This window comes from Cuculus canorus, chromosome 29, assembly GCF_017976375.1.
Source record: "Cuculus canorus isolate bCucCan1 chromosome 29, bCucCan1.pri, whole genome shotgun sequence".
Lineage (NCBI taxonomy): Eukaryota > Metazoa > Chordata > Aves > Cuculiformes > Cuculidae > Cuculus > Cuculus canorus.
This window is the reverse complement of record NC_071429.1, coordinates 2690902-2717323: the sequence shown is the minus strand read 5'-3', so window position 1 is coordinate 2717323 and position 26422 is coordinate 2690902. Positions and strand designations below refer to the sequence as shown.

Here is a 26422-nt window from a genome sequence, read left to right as displayed (position 1 = left end):
GCTCTTGGTCCCCCTCACCCTGCACCCCACATCCCACCTGCCCCACATCCCATGCTCTTGGTCCCTATCACCCCATACTCTGCACCCCAGATCCCCCTCACCCTGCACCCCACATCCCACCTGCCCTCCATCCCATGCTCTTGGTCCCCCTCACCCCTCACCCTGCACCCCACATCCCACCTGCCCCACATCCCATGCTCTTGGTCCCCCTCACCCCATACTCTGCACCCCAGATCCCACTCACCCTGCACCCCACATCCCACCTGCCCCCCATCCCATGCTCTTGGTCCCTATCACCCCACACTCTGCACCCCAGACCCCCTCTGCCCCCCATCCCATGCTCTTGGTCCCTATCACCCCACACTCTGCACCCCATATCCCCTCTGCCCCCCATCCCATGCTCTTGGTCCCTATCACCCCACACTCTGCACCCCACATCCCACCTGCCCCCCATCCCATGCTCTTGGTCCCCCTCACCCCACACCCTGCACCCCAGACCCCCTCTGCCCCCCACCCCATTCCCTTGGTCCCTGCCCCCCCATTCCGTGGGGCTCAGACCCCCGGCGCGGTGGCGAGCGCCTCCAACACGTCCTCGAGATGCTGCGGATGCGCGTAAGCCACGAGGCCGCCGCGGTTGACCCAACGCTCGGCGCCCACCGCCCCATCATCCGGGCGGTTGTACACCAATTGTGGGGGGACCCCCTTGTCCCCCTCCCGCCGTGCCCGCAGAGCCCCCGCCAGGGCCACGGCGCCGCCCCCCATGGCGCGCAGGATGGCGTGTGGGGCGCAGGCGTCCCAGGCGAAGGTGGTACCCACGGAGAGGACGTAGACGTCCACCAAACCCAGGATGACGCAGAGCATCTTGTACCCCGCGCCGGCGGCGAAGAGGAGGTGCTCCCCGCAAAGGGGGCGCAGAGCCCCCTGTACCGCCGCCCCCTCCGCCCGGCTCAGCACCACGCGGGGTGTGGGGCGCGGCGATGATTGGGGGTTCAGCGAGCAGAGACGCGTCTCGCCGTAGGCGACGCCCCAGTGGTACCTCCCCTGCCACCTGCGGGGACGGAGAGCCCCGGCGTGGGCAACGGCACCCCCCGGGGTTTGGGGGGGACCTGGAGCCCTGTCACCCCAACATCCTGCCCACTGTACCCCCTGGGACCCCCGTCACCCCATATCCTGCACCCTAGAATCCCTGTCACCCCATATCTTGCCCCACAAGGTCCCCGTCACCCCATAACCTGCACCCTGGGACCCCCATCACCCAATTTACTGCACCCCAAGTTCCCGGTCACACCATATCCTGCACCGTGGGACCCCCATCACCCCATATCCTGCACCCTAGAATCCCTGTCACCCCATATCTTGCCCCACAAGGTCCCCGTCACCCCATAACCTGCACCCTGGGACCCCCATCACCCAATTTACTGCACCCCAAGTTTCCTGTCACCCCATAACCTCCACCCTGGGACCCCCATCACCCAATTTACTGCACCCCAAGTTTCCCCGTCACCCCATATTCTGCACCCTGGGACCCCCATCACCCAATTTACTGCACCCCAAGTTTCCCGGTCACCCCATAACCTCCACCCTGGGACCCCCATCACCCAATTTACTGCACCCCAAGTTCCCTGTCACCCCATATCCTGCACCCTGGGACTCCCATCACCCCTTATCCTGCACTGTGGGACCCCTGTCACCCCATATCCTGCACCCTGGGACCCCCATCACCCAATTTACTGCACCCCAAGTTCCCTGTCATCCCATATTCTGCACCCTGGGACCCCCATCACCCAATTTACTGCACCCCAAGTTTCCCGGTCACCCCATATCCTCCACCCTGGGACCCCCATCACCCAATTTACTGCACCCCAAGTTTCCCGGTCACCCCATATTCTCCACCCTGGGACCCCCATCACCCAATTTACTGCACCCCAAGTTCCCTGTCATCCCATATTCTGCACCCTGGGACCCCCATCACCCAATTTACTGCACCCCAAGTTTCCCGGTCACCCCATATCCTCCACCCTGGGACCCCCATCACCCAATTTACTGCACCCCAAGTTTCCCGGTCACCCCATATTCTCCACCCTGGGACCCCCATCACCCAATTTACTGCACCCCAAGTTCCCTGTCACCCCATATCCTGCACCCTGGGACCCCCATCACCCAATTTACTGCACCCCAAGTTCCCTGTCACCCCATATCCTGCACCCTGGGACTCCCATCACCCCATATCCTGCACCGTGGGACCCCTGTCACCCCATATCCTGCCCCACAAGGTCCCTGTCACCCCATAACCTGTCCCCTGGAATCCCTGTCACCCCATATCCTGCACCCTGGGACCCCCATCACCCAATTTACTGCACCCCAAGTTTCCCCGTCACCCCATAACCTGCACCCTGGGACCCCCATCAACCAACTTACTGCACCCCAAGTTTCCTGTCACCCCATAACTTGCCCCCCCTGTGCCAAACCCCTCCTCTCTCCAGCTTTTGGGGTTACCTGCCGGTTTCGGGGTGACGGCGGAAGAAGGGTTCGTTGATGACGCCGATCACGGGGCAACCGGTGCGGCGGTCGTACGCCCCGATGAGCACCAGCGCCGAGCAGAGCCCCTCCGGAGCGACCCCCTCGACGGGCGCCACGTCCTCGCGCCCCGCGATGTACTCATTGGTGGAATCTACGGCGCCATCGAAACGCCGCGGTTCAACCGCCACGGATGCCGGAATGAAAGTTGGGGAGAAGGGGAGGAAGGAGGGGGGGGTCCCCCCGCCCCTCAAGTTGACCCTCACCCACCGATGGGGTCTATCCAGATGGCGATGTCCTGGGTGGGGATGTTGAGCTCCACGGTGGCCAAGGTGGCGTCGTGCAAGGTGACGGCGCGGTGCGCGGCCGCCGCCAGCAGTTCGGCGGCTTCGTGGTGGGGCTCCAGCACGCGGCGCAGCGTGGCGGCCGTGTCCCCCGGCGAAGAGCCCACCTGCACCCGCACCGTGGCCCCTGCGGAACCCCAACGTCAGACACCCACCAGAAGGGGGGAACCCCCAACGCCGCACCCCAAAAAAAAAACTCAACCGGAGCGGTCGTGAGTTCGTTGGATTCCTCAGCGTGTCCCAGTTCCCCCAAAGCCCCATCTCCCAGTATCCCCAGTTCCCTCATCTCCCAGTATCCCCAGTTCCCCCACCCCTCATCTCCCAGTTCCCCCACCCCTCATCTCCCAGTATCCCCAGTTCCCTCATCTCCCAGTATCCCCAGTCCCCCCACCCCTCATCTCCCAGTATCCCCAGTTCCCCCACCCCTCACCTCCCAGTATCCCCAGTTCCCCCACCCCTCATCTCCCAGTATCCCCAGTTCCCTCACCTCCCAGTATCCCCAGTTCCCCCCACCCCTCATCTCCCAGTTCCCCCACCCCTCATCTCCCAGTATCCCCAGTTCCCCATCTCCCAGTATCCCCAGTTCCCCCCACCTCTCATCTCCCAGTATCCCCAGTTCCCCATCTCCCAGTATCCCCAGTTCCCCCCACCCCTCATCTCCCAGTATCCCCAGTTCCCTCACCTCCCAGTATCCCCAGTTCCCCCCATCTCCCAGTATCCCCAGTTCCCTCACCTCCCAGTATCCCCAGTCCCCCCACCCCTCATCTCCCAGTTCCCCCACCCCTCATCTCCCAGTATCCCCAGTTCCCCCATCTCCCAGTATCCCCACTTCCCTCACCCCTCATCTCCCAGTATCCCCAGTTCCCTGAGCTCCCAGTATCCCCAGTTCCTCCACCCCTCACCTCCCAGTATCCCCAGTTCCCCCATCTCCCAGTATCCCCAGTTCCCTCATCTCCCAGTATCCCCAGTTCCCCCAAACCCAGATCTCCCAGTATCCCCCGTTCCCTCATCTCCCAGTATCCCCAGTTCCCCCCACCCCTCATCTCCCAGTATCCCCAGTTTGGGAACCCCCGACTCCGCACCCCCAAAAAACTCACCCTGAGCGGTCGTGAATTCGTTGGATTCCTCACCGTGGATGTGGCCCTGGAGCTCAGGGAACTGGGGATACTGGGAGATCAGGGGTGGGGGAACTGGGGATACTGGGAGATCAGGGTGGGGGAACTGGGGATACTGGGAGATCAGGGTGGGGGAACTGGGGATACTGGGAGATCAGGGTGGGGGGACTGGGGATACTGGGAGATCAGGGTGGGGGAACTGGGGATACTGGGAGATCAGGGTGGGGGAACTGGGGATACTGGGAGATGAGGGTGGGGAACTGGGGATACTGGGAGATCAGGGTGGGGGAACTGGGGATACTGGGAGGTGAGGGAACTGGGGATACTGGGAGATGAGGGTGGGGGAACTGGGGATACTGGGAGATCAGGGTGGGGGGACTGGGGATACTGGGAGATCAGGGAACTGGGGATACTGGGAGATCAGGGGTGGGGGGACTGGGGATACTGGGAGATGAGGGAACTGGGGATACTGGGAGATCAGGGTGGGGGAACTGGGGATACTGGGAGATGAGGGAACTGGGGATACTGGGAGATCAGGGTGGGGGGACTGGGGATACTGGGAGATGAGGGAACTGGGGATACTGGGAGATCAGGGTGGGGGGACTGGGGATACTGGGAGATGGGGGAACTGGGGATACTGGGAGATGAGGGAACTGGGGATACTGGGAGATCAGGGTGGGGGGACTGGGGATACTGGGAGATGAGGGAACTGGGGATACTGGGAGATCAGGGTGGGGGGACTGGGGATACTGGGAGATGAGGGAACTGGGGATACTGGGAGATCAGGGTGGGGGGACTGGGGATACTGGGAGATGAGGGAACTGGGGATACTGGGAGATCAGGGTGGGGGGACTGGGGATACTGGGAGATGAGGGAACTGGGGATACTGGGAGGTGAGGGGTGGGGGGAACTGGGGATACTGGGAGATGAGGGAACTGGGGATACTGGGAGATGAGGGATGGAGGGAACTGGGGATACTGGGAGGTGAGGTGTGTGGGAACTGGGGCTCCTGGGGGTGGGAGGTGTGGGGGTGCCCCCCACCTGCTGGCCCAGGTCATGTTTGATGACCTCCTGGATGAGGACATCCGCGAGGGTCTTGAAGTCCCTCTGGAAGCGCGAGTTCCTCTCGGGCCCCGTCTTCTCGGCCACCAGGAGTTGGCAGAGGGGCTCCTCTCCCCGGCACAGCCGCGCCACCCGCGACGCCTTCTCCGACACCCCGACCAGCGCCTGCAGCACCCCCATAGCGGGGCTGGGGGGCACCGTCACCGGGGGGTGCAGCACCCCACGGCACCTGGGGGGCACCCAACATCTCACCATGGCACTTGGGGGGCACCAACCATCTCCTCACAGCACTTGGGGGGCACCCACCATCTCCCCATGGCACTTGGGGGACACCCACCATCTCCCCATGGCACTTGGGGGGCACCCACCATCTCCTCACAGCACTTGGGGGGCAACCAACATCTCCCCATGGCACTTGGGGGGCACCCAACATCTCCCCATGGCACTTGGGGGGCACCCACCATCTCCTCACAGCACTTGGGGGGCACCCAACATCTCCCTATGGCACTTGGGGAGTACCCACCTCCCCCTCTGGAGCCTGAGGGTCCCCCAGCAGACTTGGGGGGCCCCCCCGGCACCTCCCCACAGCCCTTGGATGAGGCTCCAGGGTGGGGACATGGGCTAAAAATGTCCCCAAGCGCTGCCGGAGGCCACAGCCCAGAGTGGGGACGTGGCTGTGGGGACGTGGACAGCGGGACGGGGGGGTGGGGGGACACGGGGACACGGGGGGACATGGGGGACATGGGGAGATAGGGGGAGATATGGGGGGACACGGGGACATGGGGACACATGGGGGGACATGGGGAGATAGGGGGAGATATGGGGGGACACGGGGACATGGGGATGTGGGGGGACATGGGGGATATAGGGAGACATAGGGGGACATGGGGAGATATGGGGGGACATGGGGGTCATGGGGAGACATGGGGACATATGGGGGGACATGGGGACATATGGGGGGACATGGGGGGACATGGGGACATAGGGGGATATGGGGAGACATGGGGGGACGTGGGGGGACATAGGATGGGAGGGATGGGGGGACACGGGGACATGGGGGGACATGGGGAGATAGGGGGGTAATGGGGGGACATGGGTGGATGTGGGGGTCATGGGGGGACATGGGGACATAGGGGGATATGGGGAGACATGGGGGGACGTGGGGGAACATGGGATGGGGGGGATGGGGGGACACGGGGACATGGGGAGATAGGGGGAGATATGGGGGGACATGGGGGGACATGGGGACATATGGGGGGACATGGGGGTCATGGGGAGACATGGGGACATATGGGGGGACATGGGGACATATGGGGGGACATGGGGGTCATGGGGAGACATGGGGACATATGGGGGGACATGAGGGGACATGGGGACATAGGGGGATATGGGGAGACATGGGGGGACGTGGGGGGACATGGGATGGGAGGGATGGGGGGACACGGGGACATGGGGGGACATGGGGTCATGGGGAGATAGGGGGAGATATGGGGGGACATGGGGACGTGGGGGGACATGGGGGACATGGGGAGATATGGGGGGATATGGGGGGATATGGGGACATGGGGACGTGGGGGGACATGGGGGGACATGGGATGGGGGGGATGGGGGGACACGGGGACATGGGGACAATTGGACATGGGGGGACATGGGGGGACATGGGGAGCTATGGGGGACGTAGGGGGACATGGGGGGACACGGGGACACACGGGGATCCGGGGGGGCCCCGGGGGAGCACGGGGGGGGGGGGGAGCCGGAAGCAGCGGGGGGGGTGGGGGGGTGTCCTCGGTGCCCCCCGGGTCCCCCCAATCCCGGTGTCTCCCCCCACACACACACACTCAGTTTCCCCCCCTCCCATCCTTTCCCCCCCCCATTCCCGGTCCCCCTCCCCCCCGGTGCCGTTACCGGAGCCGCTGACAGCTCTTGCGGGGGGGGCGGAGCCGGTCCGAACGCGTCACCGCCGCTTAACCCCTTCGGTGCCGCAGACGGGGATCCCGGGGGGGGGGGGGGGCACACACCCCGGTACCGGGGCTTCCCCCCCCCCCTTCCCCCCCCCGCCCCGCGACACCGGGACCACACGGAATCTCCTCCCCGCCTCCCGGTTGACCCCCTCTCCCGGTACCCCCCCCCCTCCCCGCCCCGGTGCCTCCCGGAGCCGCGCGGTGTCGCCCTCGTCCCGGCGTTGCCCTTCGCTCCGGTTTTACCGGCGCCGGTGTGAACGCGATCGCTCCGGAGCGGCGGATCCTGGTGGGACCGGGGGGGGGAAAGGGACCCCCTCCTGAACCCCAATCGCCCCGGGAATAACGGGATCCCCTATAATAACGGGGGGAACGGGACCCCCCCCGACCCCAATCGCCCCGGGAATAACGGGACCCCCCCCCCTTTGGTATTGGGGGGAACGGGACACCCCCCGACTCCAACCGCCCCGGGAATAACGGGATCCCCTATAATAACGGGGGGAACGGGACCCCCCCCCGACCCCAATCGCCCCGGGAATAACGGGAACCCCTATAATATTGGGGGGAACGGGACCCCCCCCCCGACCCCAATCGCCCCGGGAATAACGGGATCCCCTATAATATTGGGGGGAACGGGACCCCCCCCCCGACCCCAATAGTCCCGGGAATAACGGGATCCCCTATAATAATGGGGGGAACGGGACCCCCCCCGACCCCAATCGCCCCGGGAATGAGAACACGACCCGGAGGGGATGGGGGACCGGGAGGGAACCGGGGGTGAACCGGGGGGGGGTCGGTTAAGGACATGACCCGAGAAGGAGAAGGGATCGGGATGGGGAGGGGGGGTCCGGTTAAAGCCCGGGATAAAGGGGGGGTCCGTTAAGGACACAACCCGGGATAAAGGGGGGGTCCGTTAAGGACACGACCCCGGGATGCGGACCGGGGCTGCGGGGGGGGCGGCAGAGGGGGTACCGTGAAGCCCCCGGAGCCCTCCGTGAGCGCATCCCGGGGGTGTGGGGGGTTGTGTGTGGGGGTGTTATTCGTTTCTTCCCCCCCCCCCCAAAACTCCTTTCGAATGGGGCGCTTCGAGCACCCCCCGCCGCGCTTGCCGGGACTCGGGGGGGTCCTGGGAGACTGGGGGTGTCTTGGGGGGCTCGGCGGGGGTCTTGGGGGGGTCTTGGGGGGACTCAGGGGGTCTTGGGGGGACTCTGAGGGGAGCGTAGGGGACTCGGGGGGGTCCTGGGGAGACTCGGGGGGTGTCCTGGGGGGACTCTGGTGGGGGGTGTCCTGGGGAGACTCTGGGGGGGGGTGTCCTGGGGGGACTCTGGGGGGGGGGGGTGTCCTGGGGCAACTCAGGGGGTGTCCTGGGGGGACTCGGGGGGGTGTCCTGGGGGCACTCGGGGGGAGCGTGGGGGCACTCGGGGGGCGGTGTCCTGGGGGTACTCGGGGGGTGTCCTGGGGGGACTCTGAGGGGGGTGTCCTGGGGGGGACTCGGGGTGCCCTGGGGGCACTCGGGGGGAGCGTGGGGGCACTCGGGGAGGTCCTGGGGGGGACTCGGGGGGTCCTGGGGGGACTCGGGGAGGAGTGTCCTGGGGGCACTCTGGGGGTGTCCTGGGGTCACTCGGGGGGTGTCCTGGGGGTACTCGGGGGGGGTGTCCTGGGGGGACTCGGGGGGATGTCCTGGGGGTACTCGGGGGGGGGTGTCCTGGGGGTACTCTGATGGGGGTGTCCTGGGGGCACTCTGGGGGGGGTGTCCTGGGGCAACTCAGGGGGTGTCCTGGGGGTACTCGGGGGGGGGGTGTCCTGGGGCAACTCAGGGGGTGTCCTGGGGGTACTCGGGGGGGGGTGTCCTGGGGTGACTCGGGGGGTGTCCTGGGGGTACTCGGGGGGGGTGTCCTGGGGGCACTCAGGGGGTGTCCTGGGGGTACTCGGGGGGGGGTGTCCTGGGGCAACTCAGGGGGTGTCCTGGGGGTACTCGGGGGGGGGGTGTCCTGGGGGCACTCGGGGGGTCCTGGGGTGACTCGGGGGGGGTGTCCTGGGGGCACTCGGGGGGTCCTGGGGTGACTCGGGGGGGGTGTCCTGGGGTGACTCGGGGGGGGGGTGTCCTGGGGGCACTCAGGGGGGGTGTCCTGGGGGTACTCAGGGGGTGTCCTGGGGGCACTCGGGGGGTGTCCTGGGGGTACTCGGGGGGTGTCCTGGGGGCACTCTGATGGGGGTGTCCTGGGGGTACTCGGGGGGGGTGTCCTGGGGGCACTCAGGGGGTGTCCTGGGGGGCACTCGGGGGGTGTCCTGGGGGCACTCAGGGGGGGTGTCCTGGGGGCACTCAGGGGGTGTCCTGGGGGCACTCGGGGGGTGTCCTGGGGGTACTCTGATGGGGGTGTCCTGGGGGCACTCAGGGGGTGTCCTGGGGGTACTCGGGGGGGGTGTCCTGGGGGGACTCTGGTGGGGGTGTCCTGGGGGGCACTCAGGGGGTGTCCTGGGGGCACTCGGGGTGCCCTGGGGGTACTCGGGGAGGAGTGTCCTGGGGGCACTCGGGGGGTGTCCTGGGGGCACTCGGGGGGGGGTGTCCTGGGGGCACTCAGGGGGTGTCCTGGGGGGACTCAGGGGGTGTCCTGGGGGCACTCGGGGGGGGGTGTCCTGGGGGTACTCGGGGGGTGTCCTGGGGGCACTCGGGTGTCCCTGCGCGGTCCGGGGGGTTTTCTCGGGGCCGCTCGGTGCTCCGTGGCTCTCCTGCCCCGATCCTCTTTTGTGCGCCCGCAGCCAATCACGGCCGCTGACGACACTCTCCTCCCGGGGTATAAAAGCTTTGGGGCCGCCGACAACGACGCTTTTTTTTTATTATTATTATTATTTTTTTTTTCCTTCCCCCCCCTTCACACCCCCAAACCCCCAAACCCCCAAACCCCCCCCTCTCCTCCTCCTCTCCTCCTCCTCCTCTCCTCCTCCCCTCCACCCCCCCCTCCCCACCCCCCCCACCCCCTCACCCCCCCCAATCCCAAACTCCACCATCACCCACCCCCCCCCCCCGGACCCGCCCCCCGTGACCGCCTCCCCCCGTTCCGCGCCCCCTTTCGCGTTGCGGTGGCGAAGCGGCCGCGGTGGGGGGGGGCGGCCCGGCGGGGCACGGGGGTCCTCCTCAGGGTCCTCCGGGGTCGCGGCTGCCTTTGCTTTGGGGGGGGTCGGTGCGGTTTGGGGGGGTTTTTATTTTGGGGGGGGGGGGTGGGGGAAAAAAAAAGGTATTTTCTCGTGGGTTTGGTGAGGACTCGGCTGCGCTCTTGGTTTTGTTTGGGGGTTTTTTTTGGGTTTTTTTTTTTTTGGGGGGGTTTTTTGGTTTTTTTTTTTTCGTTTTTTTGGGGTTTTTTTTGGGTTTTTTTTCTGTTCTTTTTTGGGGTTTTTTTGATTTTTTTTTTGGTTTTTTTTTCCTGTTTTTTTGGGGTTTTTTTTTGGTTTCTTTTTGGTTTTTTCTGTTTTTTTTTTGTTTGTTTGTTTGTTTTGGTTTTTTTTCTTTTTCTTATTTTGTTTTTTTTTGTTTCTCTTTTAGCTAATTTTTTTTTCATTTATATTTTGTGCGTGTGTACATTTTTTTTGCTTTTTTTTGCTTTTTTTTGCTTTTCTTTTACCTTTTTTTTTGCTTTTTTTTGCTTTTTTTTTGCTTTTTATTTCTCTTTTCTTTTTCTTTTTTTCCTTTTCTTTTCCCTTTTTTTTCGCTTTTTTTTCGCTTTTTTTTTTTGCTTTTTTTCTGCTTTTTATTTCTCTTTTATTTTTCTTTTTTTCCTTTTCTTTTTGCTTTTCTTTTCGCTTTTTTTTTCGCTTTTCTTTTTTCTTTTTTTTTTTCCTTTTTTTTTTTTTTGCTTTTTTTTTCCCCCCCATCTCCTTCTCTTCCCCCCCCACCCCCCCACCCCCCCTTTCCCCCCCCCCCCTCTCCCCCACATCCTCCCTCTCCGCAGAGCCGCTATGCCGCCGCTGGGTTGGTGGTGGTGGGTGGCGGTGGCGGTGGTGGCGGTGGCCGTGGGGGTAACCGGGGGGGGGTCCGAAGCGCAGCCCCCCCCCCCCGAGGCCGCCTGCCCCGTGTGCCTCTGGCGGCGGCACAGTAAGGAGCTGCGCCTGGAGAGCATCAAATCGCAGATCCTCAGCAAACTGCGCCTGAAGGAAGCGCCCAACATCACCCGCGAGGTGGTGAAGCAGCTCCTGCCCAAAGCCCCTCCGCTCCAGCAGCTCCTCGACCTCCACGACTTCCAGGGGGACTCCCTGCAGCCCGATGAGTACCTGGAGGAGGACGAGTACCACGCCACCACCGAGACCGTCATCAGCATGGCTCAGGAAAGTCAGTGCCGCCTTTGTTCCGCTCCCAAACTTCCAGGCGCCGCTCCCCCTTTGCCCTTTCTACATTCCCCCCCTTCCCCAACAGAAAAAACCGGGAGGCAACGGGGAAGGTGCACCCCCCCCCCCCCCCCCCAAACACACACACACAGAGGGGTCCTTCCCCCCTCCCCGGGGGCTCTTGGGCTCCTCCTGGGGCTCCCGCGCTGCCCACGGGTCCCTCTCGGTCCCTCCCGGTTCTCTCCGGTCCCTCTCCATCCCTCCTGGTTCCTTCCCGGTTCCCTCCGGTCTCTCTCCAGCCCTTCCGGTCCCTCTCCGTTCTCTCCGGTCCCTCTCGGTCCCCTCCGGTCCCTCTCCATCCCTCCCGGTCCCTCCCGGTTCTCTCCGGTCTCTCTCCATCCTTCCCGGTCCCTCCTGGATCGCTCCCGGTCCCTCCCGGTTCCTTCCGGTCCCTCTCCATCCTTCCCGGTCCCTCCCGGGTCCCTCTGGTCTCTCTCCATCCTTCCCGGTCCCTCCCGGTTCCTTCCGGTCCCTCTCCACCCCTCCCGGTTCCTTCCGTTCTCTCTCCATCCTTCCCGGTCCCTCTCCGTTCTCTCCGGTCCCTCTCGGTCCCCTCCGGTCTCTCCCCATCCTTCCCGGTCCCTCCCGGTTCTCTCTCTCCATCTCCTCCGGTTCTCTCCGGTCCCTCTCGGTCCTTCCCAGTTCCCTCCGGTCCCTCTCCAACCCTCCCGGTCCCTCCCGGTTCCCCCCGGCTCCTCCCGGTGCTCCCGGATCCGCAGCCCCCACTTTCCTCCCCCCCCTCTCCCAGTTTGAGTCCCGGGGGATGCACTGGGAACACAGGGACAGCCGGTACTGGGCACCGGGAACCGGGAGACGGGACTGGGAACGACTGCTGGGAACCGGGAACTGACACTGGGAACTGGGAATGGCCACTGGGAACTGGGAATGGCCACTGGGAACTGGGAACTGACACTGGGAACTGGGACCTGGTAGTGGGTGCTGGGACCCCGCACTGGGGACTGGGAATGTCTACTGGGACCCAGCATTCAATACTGGGAGGCGGCACTGGTACCAGTGAGTGACGGGACTGGGACCTGGCGGTGGGTACCGGGATCCATCACCGGCAACGGCCCGAGCCCCGGCACCGGTGATGGGCACTGGGATCCGGTACTGGGACTCAGCGTGAGGGACTGGGAGATGGCAATGGGCACTGGGAACCAGTACTGGGAACTGGGAGATGGCACTGGGACCCAGCACTGGGCACTGGGACTCAGCGTGAGGGACTGGGAGATGGCACTGGGAAAGAGCACTGGCACCAGTGAGTGATGGGACTGGGACCTGGCAGTGGGTACTGGGACAGAGCACTGGGCACTGGGACCCGGTACTGGGGACTGGGATAGAGCACTGGGCACTGGGAGATGGCACTGAGCACTGGGAACCAGTACTGAGGACTGGGAGATGGCACTGGGAGATGGCACTGGGCACTGGGACTCAGCGTGAGGGACTGGGAGCTGGCAATGGGGACTGGGAAAGAGCACTGGGCACTGGGAGATGGCACTGGGCCGGTGGCGCGGTGACCTTGGAGTTCCCAGGGTGACAGCAGGGCGATGGTAGGGGGACAGCGCTGTCTAACTGTCCATCCAGTGCCGCACACAGCCCCGTGCCTCAGTTTCCCCTCTCTGTGCCTCAGTTTTCCCCTCTCTGTGCCTCAGTTTCCCCTCTCTGTGCCTCAGTTTCCCCCCTCTGTGCCTCAGTTTTCCCCTCTCTGTGCCTCAGTTTCCCCAGCTCCACCTGCAGCGAGGGGGGTGTGTGTGTGTGTGTGATGTGGGGGGGGAAGCCGAGGCCGTGGGACCCCGGTGCGGGGTGTGAAGGGTGAGCGGAAGGGGGGGGGGGGGGGAAAGGTGTGAGAAACTGCCCCCCCCCCCCCCCCCCCCCCCCAAACAAATTTCCTCCGTGGGCGTTAACGGACTTTTCAGCTTTGAAATTTTATTACCCATAAAATCGCCACCGCGAGGGGGTTTCCTCCCTGACCCCCCCCCATCATCCACAGCAGATTGGGGGGGGGGGGGGGCCCAAAATCCATCCCAGCGGGGCCCCCGCTTTGAGGGGGGGTCTCAGCCGGAGGCGCCGCGGGGTCCGACTGCTCCGTATGGTCCTTATGATTTTTTTCCGCCCCCCCCGGGGCCATTGTGAGGGGGTTTTATGGTTCCTGAACAGAAGGAGGGAAAGGGCTTTATAGGCAACAGAGCCATAAAGCTCTCGGGTTCCCCTCGGTGCCCCCCCCGGACCCCCCCTCTTTAACTGCAGAAGGAACCCGGGAAGGTTAATGGGGTCCTAAACCCATTTAGGGGTTACCCGTGACCCCCACGACCCATAGGGGCCTTAATGAGGGGCTGTGGGGGGGGGTTAAGGGGGGGGGGTTAAGGGGGGGGCTCAAGGTCAGCGAGTGGGATGGGGACGCTGGGGGTTTGGGGCGCTTCGGGGTGCCGGCGTGGCAGGTGAGGGGTTAATGGGGCAGAGGTGGGACCCCCAAACCTATTGGGGGACACACACACACAAAAAGGGGGATGGGGGGTGTGTGTGTGTGTGTCCCCCGCAGCACATCCTCAGCTGTGTCCTGGTAACCTTTATCCCCGGTTGCCATGGCGACCGGAGGAGCATCCTGTATCACCACAGCTGAACCCCAGGGAACCCCTCCTCAAAACAACAGGGACACCCCGAAACCCCAGAGAATCCCCCACCCCCAACCTCAGGAACCCCCCCAAATGCCAGGGACCCCCCAAAATCTCAGGGATCTCCCCCAAACCCCAGGGACCCCCCCCCCCCCAAATCTCAGACATCCCCCCCCAAACCTCAGGGAACCCCTCCCAAACCCCAGGGACCCCCCCCCCAAACCTCAGGCATCCCCCCCCAAACCCCAGGGACCCCCCATATCTCAGGGAACCCCCCCCCCCCCAAACCCCAGGGACCCCCCCAAACCCCAGAGACTCCTCCCCAAACCCCAAGGAAACATGGGGCGATGGGAGATGATGGGACTGTAGGAGATGGGACATTGGGAGATGATGGGCTGGTAGGAGATGATGGGATGTTGGGAGATGATGGGATGGTAGGAGATGATGGGATGTTGGGAGATGATGGGATGTTGGGAGATGATGGGATGGCCCAAGATGGGATGGATGGGAGATTGATGCCCTCAGAGACACAGACCCGGTGGACGCTAGCGGGGAGCCTGGTGGGACCGTCTCGGTGCCGTGGAAGCTCCCGAGGGCTTTGCCGCATCCCTGGGGCTGCAGGACCCATCATGTCCCGGCTCCAACGTGGGAGATGTGGGGAAGCGGCTGCCCCGGAGCCAAAGGGGCCAAACCTCCCGGTTAATCATAGAATCAGAGAGTCGTTTGGGTTGGAAGGACCTCAAGGTCCATCCAGTCCCATGGGACACCTCCCGCTGGATCAGGGAGCTCCAAAGCCCCATCCAACCCGGCCTGGAACCCCTCCAGGGATGGAGCAGCCACCGCTGCTCTGGACACTCTGGTTGTGGGCGCTGAGCGGGGACCACGATTCCCGTGGTGCCACGGGGTCAGCGGAGACCTCCCTGTGGGCAACCCCTGACCTTCACCTCCGACCCACCGAGGAGGAGCTCATCCCGATCCCCGTGTCCCACGGAGGTTGGGGGTCCCGGGGCCACCGCTGACGCCTCCTTCCTCCCGCAGCGGACCCCGTGGTGCAGATCGAGGGCAACCCCCACTGCTGCTTCTTCAACTTCAGCCCCAAGATCATGTTCACCAAAGTGGTGAAGGCGCAGCTGTGGGTCTACCTGCGGCCGGTGCAGCACACCTCCACCGTCTACCTGCAGATCCTCCGGCTGAAGCCGGTGACGGAGGAAGGCAGTCGCCACATCCGCATCCGATCGCTGAAGATCGACCTCAACTCCCGTATCGGGCACTGGCAGAGCATCGACTTCAAGCATGTCCTCCAGAACTGGTTCAAGCAGCCGCAGAACAACTGGGGCATCGAGATCAACGCCTTTGACCCCAACGGCAACGACTTGGCCGTCACCTCCTTAGGACCAGGAGCTGAAGGGCTGGTAGGTGGTCAACGCCGTGGGGTGGGCGCGTGGGGTCAGGGTCTTGTGGTGGCCCCAGTGCTCAGGTGGACACAGGGCTCTGCGCCATCACCGGGAGATCAGAGACTCAAAGAATGGGTTGGGTTGGGTTGGGTTGGGTTGGGTTGGGTTGGGTTGGGTTGGAAGGGACCTCAAAGCCCATCCAGTCCCACCCCTGCCATGGGCAGGGACACCTCCCACTGGATGAGGGGCTCCAAAGCCCCATCCAACCTGGCCTGGAACCCCTCCAGGGATGGGGCAGCCCCCACTGCGCTGGGCAACCTGGGCCAGGGCCTCCCCAATGGGATGGGAAGACACAGGGGGACAACTGGGATGGACGTGGGGATGGTGGAGCTCTGTGGGGCTGTGAACAGCCTGATAGCAACAGCCCTACGGGGACAATGGCAGCTCCATAGGGCTGGTGATGGCTCCATAGGGCTGGTGGTGATGGATCCATAGGGCTGGTGATGATGGATCCATAGGGCTGGTGGTGATGGCTTCATAGGGCTGGTGATGGATCCATAGGGCTGGTGATGATGGATCCATAGGGCTGGTGATGGATCCATAGGGCTGGTGGTGATGGATCCATAGGGCTGGTGGTGATGGCTCCATAGGGCTGGAGATGATGGCTCCATAGGGCTGGTGATGATGGATCCATAGGGCTGGAGATGATGGATCCATAGGGCTGGAGATGATGGCTCCATAGGGCTGGAGATGATGGCTCCATAGGGCTGGTGATGGCTCCATAGGGCTGGTGATGGATCCATAGGGCTGGAGATGATGGCTCCATAGGGCTGGAGATGATGGCTCCATAGGGCTGGAGATGATGGATCCATAGGGCTGGTGATGGATCCATAGGGCTGGTGATGATGGATCCATAGGGCTGGAGATGATGGATCCATAGGGCTGGTGATGGATCCATAGGGCTGGTGGTGATGGATCCATAGGGCTGGAGATGATGGATCCATAGGGCTGGAGATGGCTCCATAGGGCTGGAGATGATGGATCCATAGGGCTGGTGATGATGGATCCATAGGGCTGGTGATGGATCCATAGGGCTGGTGGTGATGGATCCATGGGGCTGGTGATGGATCCATAGGGCTGGTGATGGATCCATAGGGCTGGAGATGATGGCTCCATAGGACTGGTGATGGCTCCATAGGGCTGGTGATGATGGCTCCATAGGGCTGGTGATGATGGATCCATAGGGCTGGAGATGATGGCTCCATAGGGCTGGTGATGATGGCTCCATAGGGCTGGTGATGATGGATCTATAGGGCTGGTGATGGCTCCATAGGGCTGGTGATGATGGATCCATAGGGCCGGTGATGATGGCTTCATGGGGCTGGTGGTGATGGATCCATAGGGCTGGTGGTGATGGATCCATAGGGCTGGTGGTGATGGATCCATGGGGCTGGTGATGGCTCCATAGGGCTGGTGGTGATGGATCCATAGGGCTGGTGGTGATGGATCCATAGGGCTGGTGGTGATGGATCCATAGGGCTGGAGATGATGGCTCCATAGGGCTGGAGATGATGGCTCCATAGGGCTGGTGATGGCTCCATAGGGCTGGAGATGATGGCTCCATAGGGCTCTTGACAGCTCCATGGCGATGATGACGCCTCCATGGGGTGGTCACAGCTCCACGGGATCGGTTGGAGCCGCATGGGGCTGGTGACACCCCTGTGGGGCTGAGGGCAGCTCTGTGGGGCCATGTGGGACTCCGGGAGTGGGGCTGGTGGGACCGTGGGGAGATGGGGCCATGGGGTTATGGTGTTAGGGGGTGATGAGGTGACGGTTACATGGGGCGATGGGCAATGGGGTGATGAGTTGATGGGGTGATGGGACAATGCGGTTATGGGGCGATGAGGTGACGATTAGATGGAATGATGGGGTTCTGGGGCAACGGGACGATGAGTTGATGGGGGGATGGGACTGTGTGGTTATGGGGCGATGGGACAATGTGGTTATGGGGCGATGGGACTATGTGGTTATGGGGCGATGGCGTTAGGGGGTGATGGGGTAATGAGGTGACGGTTAGATGGAATGATGGGGGGCGATGGGGTGGTGAGTTGATGGGTTGATGGGACAATGTGGTTATGGGGCGATGGGACAATGTGGTTATGGATTGATGGGACAATGCGGTTATGGGGCGATGGGACAATGCGGTTATGGGGCAATGGTGTTAGGGGGTGATGGGATGATGACGTGACGATTAGATGGAATGATGGGGCTCTGGGGCCACGGGACGATGAGTTGTTGGGGTGTTGGGACAATGCAGTTATGGGGTGATGGGACAACGCGGTTATGGGTTGATGGGACAATGCGGTTATGGGGTGATGGGACAATGCGGTTATGGGGCAATGGTGTTAGGGGGTGATGGGATGATGAGGTGACGGTTAGATGGAATGATGGGGTGATGAGTTGTTGGGGTGATGGGACAATGCGGTTATGGGTTGATGGGACAATGCGGTTATGGGGCGATGGGACAATGTGGTTATGGGGCAATGGTGTTAGGGGGTGATGGGATGATGACGTGACGATTAGATGGAATGATGGGGCTCTGGGGCCACGGGACGATGAGTTGATGGGGTGATGGGACAATGCAGTTATGGGGTGATGGGACAATGTGGTTATGGGGTAATGGGACAATGCGGTTATGGGTTGATGGGACAATGAGGTTATGGGTTGATGGGACAATGTGGTTATGGGGCGATGAGGTGATGATTAGATGAAGTGATGGGGCTCTGGGGCCACGGGATGATGAGTTGTTGGGGTGATGGGGCAATGTGGTTATGGGTTGATGGGACAATGCGGTTATGGGGCAATGAGGTGATGGTTGGATGGAATGATGGGGTGATGGGGTGATGAGTTGCCGAGGTGATGGGCCAACGCCCTTACGTGGCGCTGGGGAGACGATGGAGCGATGGGTCATCCTCAGGGTATGTCCCCCCTCCCCTTTTCCCCCCCCCCCCCTCCCCCCAGCACCCCTTCATGGAGCTGCGGGTGCTGGAGAACAACAAGCGCTCGCGACGCAACCTCGGGCTGGACTGCGACGAACACTCCACCGAGTCGCGCTGCTGCCGTTACCCTCTGACCGTTGACTTCGAAGCCTTCGGTTGGGACTGGATTATCGCTCCCAAGAGGTACAAAGCCAACTACTGCTCGGGGCAGTGCGAGTACATGTTCATGCAGAAGTACCCGCACACGCACCTGGTGCAGCAGGCCAACCCGCGGGGCTCGGCCGGGCCGTGCTGCACGCCCACCAAGATGTCCCCCATCAACATGCTCTACTTCAACGACAAACAGCAAATCATCTACGGCAAAATCCCCGGCATGGTGGTGGACCGATGCGGCTGCTCTTAGAAGCCCCCCATGCTCACCCCCTTCCGCCGCCAAACTCCGCTGTTTTTATCGCCGCCGTTGGGGTTTTTTGCCTTCTCGTTCGCTTTGATAAACAACCGACGAAGAAGCGGTGGAGGAATCCCTTTAGGAGAGAGTAAAGGGAACCTCTTCGCTCCCCCCCTTTTACGGAGAAACGCCGCCGCCAACCCGCGCTTCCACACGCTTTGTGCAATAACGCAGCCGGACGGGGACGACGCCGCTCCGGAGGGATCGCCGCGGGGATCCCCCCCTTTTCCAGCAAGAGGACCCCGCGGGTGTCCCCCAATACAGCGGGGATGGGGACGACGTTGTCCGATGGCACCGTCACCGCAGGACGCGGGCGCGCCGGGGACGGCAGCTCCGGCCCAGGAGGAAACCGTCTCCCTTCTTTAATTTATTTATTTATTAATCACCCTCCCGGGCGGCGGCGGAAGCCCTCGGCTCCCCCCGCGCCCCTCACCACCCACCCCGGCACCCACTGCGGCTCCGGAGGGGCTCCTTCAGCCCGGAGACGCCGCAGAGCCGCCACCGCCGCCGCGTCGGATGTGGCGCGGGCGCTGCCGGAGGGATGGGGATCCTCGCTCGGTGCGGCGAGGACGGGGTTGGGGTCTCCCCCAGTTTCGGCGGCCGCAGCCCGGAGACTCCATCCAAGGAGGAATTCCGCGCACGCGGCACATCCGCCTCCCGCCCCGGCGCTGGGACGGGTTTGGTTCCGCTCGCGCCGCACCGACGCAACCGCCAACCCCGGCGCCACGACGGAACCGTGGGCTCCCCCGGGAGGACCCCAGCACTTACCCCGGGGCTCCCCGCGGGAGTCACCCCACGGCCGCTCCGCCCGGCACGGCCGCACCCGCGTAGCACTTAGGGGGCACCGCCGGCCGTAGCACTTGGGCCCCCGGCTCCGCGCTCCCGGGGCGCCGGCGGTGCCGAATCCCGGCCGTGCCGAACCCCGAGCGCCCCAACGGGCGCCGAAGCACTTAGGGCCCCTCGCGCCACGTCCCGCCGCCGTGGGGCGGTGCCGTGGGGCGGTGCCGTGGGGCGGTGGCGGCTCTGGCGCTGCACCGGATCCACGGATGGCGCAGCCGGAGGGGAACGAACCCCCTCTCCCACCTTCAGTGCCTTCTGGGGCGCCGCGTTCCCCCGGCAGCGCCGCGTCCCACCGTGGAGCCGGAGGAGAAGGGCAACGCCGTGGTGGTGCCGGGACGGTGCCGCTCATGGAAAGGCTTCGCCGGTCCCTGTTGTGCTTCCATCCATCACGGAGGACGAGGGCTCCTCCGGTTCCATCCGTCACCGCGGCCGCGCAGCACCGAGACCCCGCGCACCGGACACAGGCGAGGATGCGCCGGCACCGTCCGGCGGCACCGGGACACAGCGCCGGCAGCGGAGCCGGGAGAGCCAGGAGCTGCCTGGAAAGGACTGGGATGGGCACGGAGCCACCATGGGACCCCGCTCGGGGTCTGGTTGGGACCCACCGGCGCGTGCCGGAGCCCCGACGGATGGGGAGGGGGTTCTGCTGTCCCCAACCCCCATGGCGGCCACCGGTGTTGTGTTTGGGGCACGTTGGGAGATGGGGAAGGCGCGGGGGACGCGATGGGCGCTCGCCCCGGGGCTTCAGAGCCTGGAACAACGGGGGATGGGCAGGAAGATGGGGGGACCTCCCGCAGCCATCGTCCCTCATGGCCATTGTCTCCCACAGCCATTGTCCCTCATCGCCATCATCCCTATGGCCATCATCCCTATGGCCATCATCCCTATGGCCATCGTCCCTATGGCCATCGTCCACCATGGCCATCATCCCTATGGCCATCGACCCATGGCCACCATCCCCATGGCCATTGTCTCCCACAGCCATCGTCCCCATGGCCATCATCCCTATGGCCATTGACCCCCATGGCCATTGTCCCCATGGCCATTGACCCCCATGGCCATTGTCCCCATGACCATCATCCCTATGGCCATCGTCCCCATGGCCCTCGTCCCCCACGGCCATCGTCCCCCATGGCCATCATCCTTATGGCCACCATCCCCATGGCCATTGTCTCCCACAACCATCGTCCCCATGGCCATTGACCCATGGCCATCGTCCTCCATGGCCATCATCCTCACGGCCATCGTCCCCCACGGCCATCGTCCTCCATGGCCATCATCCCCCATGGCCATCGTCCCCCATGGTCATTGTCCCCATGGCCATCGTCCCTATGGCCATCGTCCCCCACGGCCATCGTCCCCCATGGCCATCATCCTTATGGCCACCATCCCCATGGCCATTGTCTCCCACAACCATCGTCCCCATGGCCATTGACCCCCATGGCCATCGTCCTCATGGCCACCATCCCCACAGCCATTGCCCCATGGCCACCACCCTGCCCACCCCCCCCCGGCCCTGGGGAGCCCCCATCCCACCCCCAAACTCCCCGCGGGGCTCTCGCAGGCAGATGGCGCTGAAGAAGCCAGGATGGGGCCACACTGGGACCAGTTGGCTTTGGCCCCCCCGTCCCAGTTTGGGGGCACCACTGATCCCACAGCCCCCGGGGGGGGGGAGGAGGGGCCGCATCCCCCTCACTATGTTATAATTATTATTATTATTATTATTTACCGGTGTAATTGGTCCTGTGCGTAACGTCTTAGGGGTTCTTTTTCTGTTCGTTCGTTCGTTGTTTTGTTCCTCGTTTGTGTCGTTCCGGAGGGCACAGGAGGCGCTGCCGGGGGGCTCCGGGGGGGACGCACGCGGTGAGGCCGGAGCGCGGCCGGGATTGGCGGGAGGGGTGAATGGTGAGACCAAACACAGCACTTGGACATCGACAATAAACACGGAAAAAAGGAAAAAAAAAAAGACATTAAAATATATATTTAAAAAAAAAAAGAAAAAGAAAAAAGAAACGAGCGAAGAGTTCAGCGAATCCCACGGCGCCACTCGGCACCGCCCGGCACTGGGGGCTCTGCTTGGCAGTGGGGGCTCCAGCGGCTCCAACGGCTCCATCGGCACTGGGGCTCCATCGGCTCTGGGGCTCCATTGGCATTGGGGCTCCATTGGCATTGGGGCTCCATCGACATTGGGGCTCCATTGGCATTGGGGCTCCATCGGCACTGGGGCTCCATTGGCATTGGGGCTCCATTGACATTGGGGCTCCATTGGCATTGGGGCTCCATTGACATTGGGGCTCCATTGACATTGGGGCTCCATTGGCATTGGGGCTCCATCGACATTGGGGCTCCATTGGCATTGGGGCTCCATCGGCACTGGGGCTCCATTGGCATTGGGGCTCCATTGACATTGGGGCTCCATTGGCATTGGGGCTCCATTGGCATTGGGGTTCCATTGACATTGGGGCTCCATTGGCATTGGGGCTCCATCGACATTGGGGCTCCATCGGCACTGTGGCTCCATTGGCATTGGGGCTTCATTGGCATTGGGGCTCCATTGGCATTGGGGGTCCATTGGCATTGGGGCTCCATCAGCTCCATCGACATTGGGGCTCCATTGGCATTGGGGCTCCATCGGCTCTGGGGCTCCATTGGCATTGGGGCTCCATCAGCATTGGGGCTCCATCGGCTCTGGGGCTCCATTGACATTGGGGCTCCATTGGCATCGGGGCTCCATTGGCATTGGGGCTCCATTGACATTGGGGTTCCATTGGCGCTGGGATTCCATTGGCATCGGGGCTCCATTGGCATTGGGGCTCCATTGACATTGGGGCTCCATTGGCATTGGGGCTCCATTGGCATTGGGGCTCCATCAACATTGGGGCTCCATCGGCACTGGGGCTCCATCGGCACTGGGGCTCCATCGACATTGGGGCTCCATCGACATTGGGGCTCCATCGGCACTGGGGCTCCATCAGCATTGGGGGTTCCATTGGCACTGGGGCTCCATTGGCACTGGGGTTCCATTGACATTGGGGCTCCATCGGCACTGGGGCTCCATTGACATTGGGGCTCCATTGACATTGGGGCTCCACCGGCACCGGGCCCCCCCTTGGCACCGTGGCTCTCAGCCCCACGGCTCCGCACGCCGGGTCACCGGCAGCTCCATCCACGCCGTCCCCCCTCCACCGCGTCCCTCGGGAGCTGCCGGCCGCATCCCAACCCCGGCCTGGGAAACGGCTCCCAATTCCTCTCATTTTTCCCACGCTCCGAGCACCGGCCGCGCACCGCCGACGGGCGGGTGGGAAGGGACGGGGCTGGCGCGGAGCCGCTCGCAGCCGGGGCCGGGGTGGGGTCTTCTCCTTGGGGCCAAAGCGCAGCCCCTTCCCCTCCCAAACCGCCCCGGGAATGTTGGCCAACGCCAACCCAACAGCGGGAGAACGAGCCTGGAGGATACGGCCACTCCGAATCGGCTCTGCGTTGGCCCCAAGGAAGGGATGGAGGATATGGGACAGGGATGGGGACAGCCCGGGACAGCGATGGAAGCACCTGGGGCGGGGATGGGGACACCTGGAAGAGGGCTGGAGAACGTGGGACAGGGATGGAGACACTTGGGACAGGGATGGAGAACGTGGGACAGGGATGGGGACACCTGGAACAGGGATGAAGACACCTGGAACAGGGATGGAGAACGTAGGACAGGGATGGAGACACTTGGGACAGGGATGGGGACACCTGGAACAGGGCTGGAGATACCTGGAACAGGGATGGAGACACCTGGAACAGGGATGGAGAACATGGGACAGGGATGGAGACACCTGGGACAGGGATGGAGAACGTAGGACAGGGATGGGGACACTTGGGACAGGGATGGGGACACCTGGAACAGGGATGGAGACACCTGGAACAGGGCTGGAGAACGTGGGACAGGGATGGAGACACCTGGGACAGGGATGGAGAACGTGGGACAGGGATGGAGACACCTGGGACAGGGCTGGAGAACGTGGGACAGGGATGGAGACACCTGGAACAGGGCTGGAGAACGTGGGACAGGGATGGAGACACCTGGGACAGGGATGGAGAACGTGGGACAGGGCTGGGGACACAGGGGACAGGGCTGAGGCCGCGGGACAGGGCTGGGGACCCCCATCCTGGGACGCCGCTCTGCGGACAATTGCCGGTGGGACCCCCCCGCGCTTCCTCCCGCAGTAAATCTGGGATTTACAAGTGGCTCCGGGAGCAGTTTATGGAGCCTCATTAGGGCTGAGCTATGCCGGGAATGTCACAGCTAATGAGGGCCGGAGGGACCCGGGGGGCAGCCGGGGGGCACTGCCCCAGCCGGACGGTGGGGACCAGGCGGGAGGACACGGCGTTCACCCCGCGGGGGCGTCCAGGCTCGGGGGACGTTGCAGGTGACCAAGTCCCCCATCTCTGCCCTGAACCACTCATTCCCGCTGAGGTGGAGACCCCATCCCATCCCATCCAGGAGCCCCATGGAGCCCCCATCCCATCCCAGCCAGGAGCCCCCATGGAGACCCCATCCCATCCCAGCCAGGAGCCCCATGGAGTCCCCATCCCATCCCAACCAGGAACCCCCATGGAGACCTCATCCCATCCCAACCAGGAGCCCCCATGGAGTCCTCATCCCATCCCATCCCATCCCATCCCAACCAGGAACCCCCATGGAGCCCCCATCCCATCCCAACCAGGAGCCCCCATGGAGACCCCATCCCATCCCAACCAGGAACCCCCATGGAGACCCCATCCCATCCCAACCAGGAGCCCCCATGGAGACCCCATCCCATCCCAACCAGGAGCCCCCATGGAGTCCCCATCCCATCCTATTCCATCCCATCCCAACCAGGAGCCCCCATGGAGTCCTCATCCCATCCCATCCCAACCAGGAACCCCCATGGAGACCCCATGGAGACCCCAGCCCCATCCCAACCAGGAGCTCTCACGGGAATACGAAGGAGAAGGAGAAGGAGAAGGAGAAGGAGAAGGAGAAGGAGAAGGAGAAGGAGAAGGAGAAGGAGAAGGAGAAGAAGGAGAAGGAGAAGGAGAAGGAGGAGGAGGAGAAGGAGGAGGTGACAAAGATGGAGAAGGAGAGGAAGGACAAAGAGGAGAAGAAGGAAAAGGAGAAGGAAGGAGAAGGTGAAGGCCAGGAATGAGATGGAGAAAGAGAAGGAGGCGGCAAGGATGGAGAAGGAGCTTTGGGACACGATGCCCCTCCCGGCCCCCGCCCCGGCCTGACCTTCGCGCCCGCTCCCATGGACGGCCCCACGGCCCCCGTGCCGCGCGCCTTCACGCCGCATTTGGGCCCGGCTCAGCCGCTGCCGGCTCTCACGCCGCGAGCTCCGTCCCTCCTTTTCTTTCGCTCCTTTTCCCACACTTTTTGCCGCTCATTGTGCGTCCGCTGCTTTTTTTCTCCCCCCCTATTCAGCCCAAATTAGTCACGAGCAGCTCCGGCTCAGGGAGGGAAAAGAAATGAGGAGGTGTTTGAAGCTCTGGGATTGGACCGATCCTGCCCGGCGCGGGCAAGAGGCGGCGGCACAGCACCCGGAGGAGCTCGGCCGGTTGGGTGCCCATGGCCAAGGGAAGCTCATCCCAACGATGGGAGGAGATGGGGAGGATGGGGAGAGGATGCAGGTGTTGCTTCGCCGGGAGGATCCGCCAGGAAGGACCACTGGGATGTCCTGAGCGACCGGAGCGGCTCTGAGGAGGCGGATGCGCGGCCGGGAGGGCTCGGAACCCTCAGGGCTGCCCTCGTCTCCAGGGGAAGCCGATGGGATCCACGGCCGCGTTCCCATGGGCCATCCTCCGCACCGCAGGAAGACGGGAGACCGGGAGCACCCATGGGATCCCGGCAGCACCCATGGGATGTGGCCACCACTGCCCGGAGAGCTCGGGGACCGGCAGCGCCCCACAACCCGGCAGCACCCCACAACCCAGCAGCGCCCCATAACCCGGCAGCGCCCCACTCATCCCATCGGCTGCGGCACGAGGGACGTGGAGCACGCGGTGACGGTGAAGCCGAGAGGAATCCACGCTGCCCTGGCAGTTCTCCACGGCTTTTGGTCCTCAGCACCGACCCATCGGCTGCGGGAGGCAGCGGCCGCCCCGGTACGTGCCCGGGGTCCCCACTCCGTCCCGGCTCCCGCGCTGCCGCCCGAGGTCGGCGCAGGAGGATTGGCATCCGAGCGAAACCGCGAGGGCGATGCGGAGAGGGAGGAAGGACCGGGGCTTCGGCCACGTCACCCGATGGCCACGCCGGGACGATCCCGAAGCCCGGTGACAGCCCGGCCGCGTGTCCGGCTGCTCCAGCTCCGGCCGAGCCGTGGCCACGACGAACCGACAGAGCCAGAAGCGCTTCGGAGAAGCCGTTTTATTATGAAACCACGGATGAACGGCAACGTCCGCCCTGGCACAGAACAACCATCGCGAGCAAGGGAGCAGCAAGAGATCGTGAGCCAAATAGAAAACCCCGTACAAAATCCACCATGGGAATCACCGGACTAACGTGGCTACAGGAAACCAGGAAGGAGAGAGGGAGCGCCGATTCACTCGGCCGCAGGTGACCCACCCGGATGAAGCCCAGAGCCGTGGTTTTTAGCTGCCCTGTGGGAAGGTGAACAGACGCCCGCGTATCGCTCGGAGTCGCTGAGGGCGCGTGGACACCAACAGCGAACATCACGGCGCCGGAGCGGGTGAACAATTCCACATTAAAACCATCTCTATTGCTTCAGGAATCGGGCG

The 26422-nt window shown here is 63.5% G+C and overlaps 3 protein-coding genes across 3 annotated transcripts; 1 reads left to right on the top strand and 2 right to left on the bottom strand.

Annotated features, from left to right (window-relative positions):
- Positions 1 to 526: 526 nt before the first annotated feature.
- Positions 527 to 7035, bottom strand: INPP1 (inositol polyphosphate-1-phosphatase). Its single transcript, XM_054051388.1, has 6 exons — positions 6944 to 7035; positions 5018 to 5225; positions 3959 to 4019; positions 2788 to 2988; positions 2497 to 2671; positions 527 to 1048 (listed from the first exon to the last, which is right to left on the bottom strand). Exons 2-6 carry the CDS (start codon positions 5216 to 5218, stop codon positions 553 to 555), a joined length of 1134 nt encoding a protein of 377 aa, XP_053907363.1. The 5' UTR covers positions 5219 to 5225; positions 6944 to 7035; the 3' UTR covers positions 527 to 552.
- A 3915-nt stretch (positions 7036 to 10950) lies between these two features.
- On the top strand, positions 10951 to 18884 carry GDF11 (growth differentiation factor 11). The gene is made up of 3 exons (XM_054051334.1): positions 10951 to 11320; positions 15027 to 15400; positions 18404 to 18884. The coding sequence occupies exons 1-3, from the start codon at positions 10951 to 10953 to the stop codon at positions 18782 to 18784; spliced, it is 1125 nt and encodes a 374-aa protein (XP_053907309.1). The 3' UTR covers positions 18785 to 18884.
- A 327-nt stretch (positions 18885 to 19211) lies between these two features.
- Positions 19212 to 25736, bottom strand: LOC128849451 (translation initiation factor IF-2-like). The gene is made up of 3 exons (XM_054051333.1): positions 24921 to 25736; positions 21399 to 21592; positions 19212 to 20420 (listed from the first exon to the last, which is right to left on the bottom strand). Exons 1-3 carry the CDS (start codon positions 24979 to 24981, stop codon positions 19212 to 19214), a joined length of 1464 nt encoding a protein of 487 aa, XP_053907308.1. The 5' UTR covers positions 24982 to 25736.
- Positions 25737 to 26422: the final 686 nt, after the last annotated feature.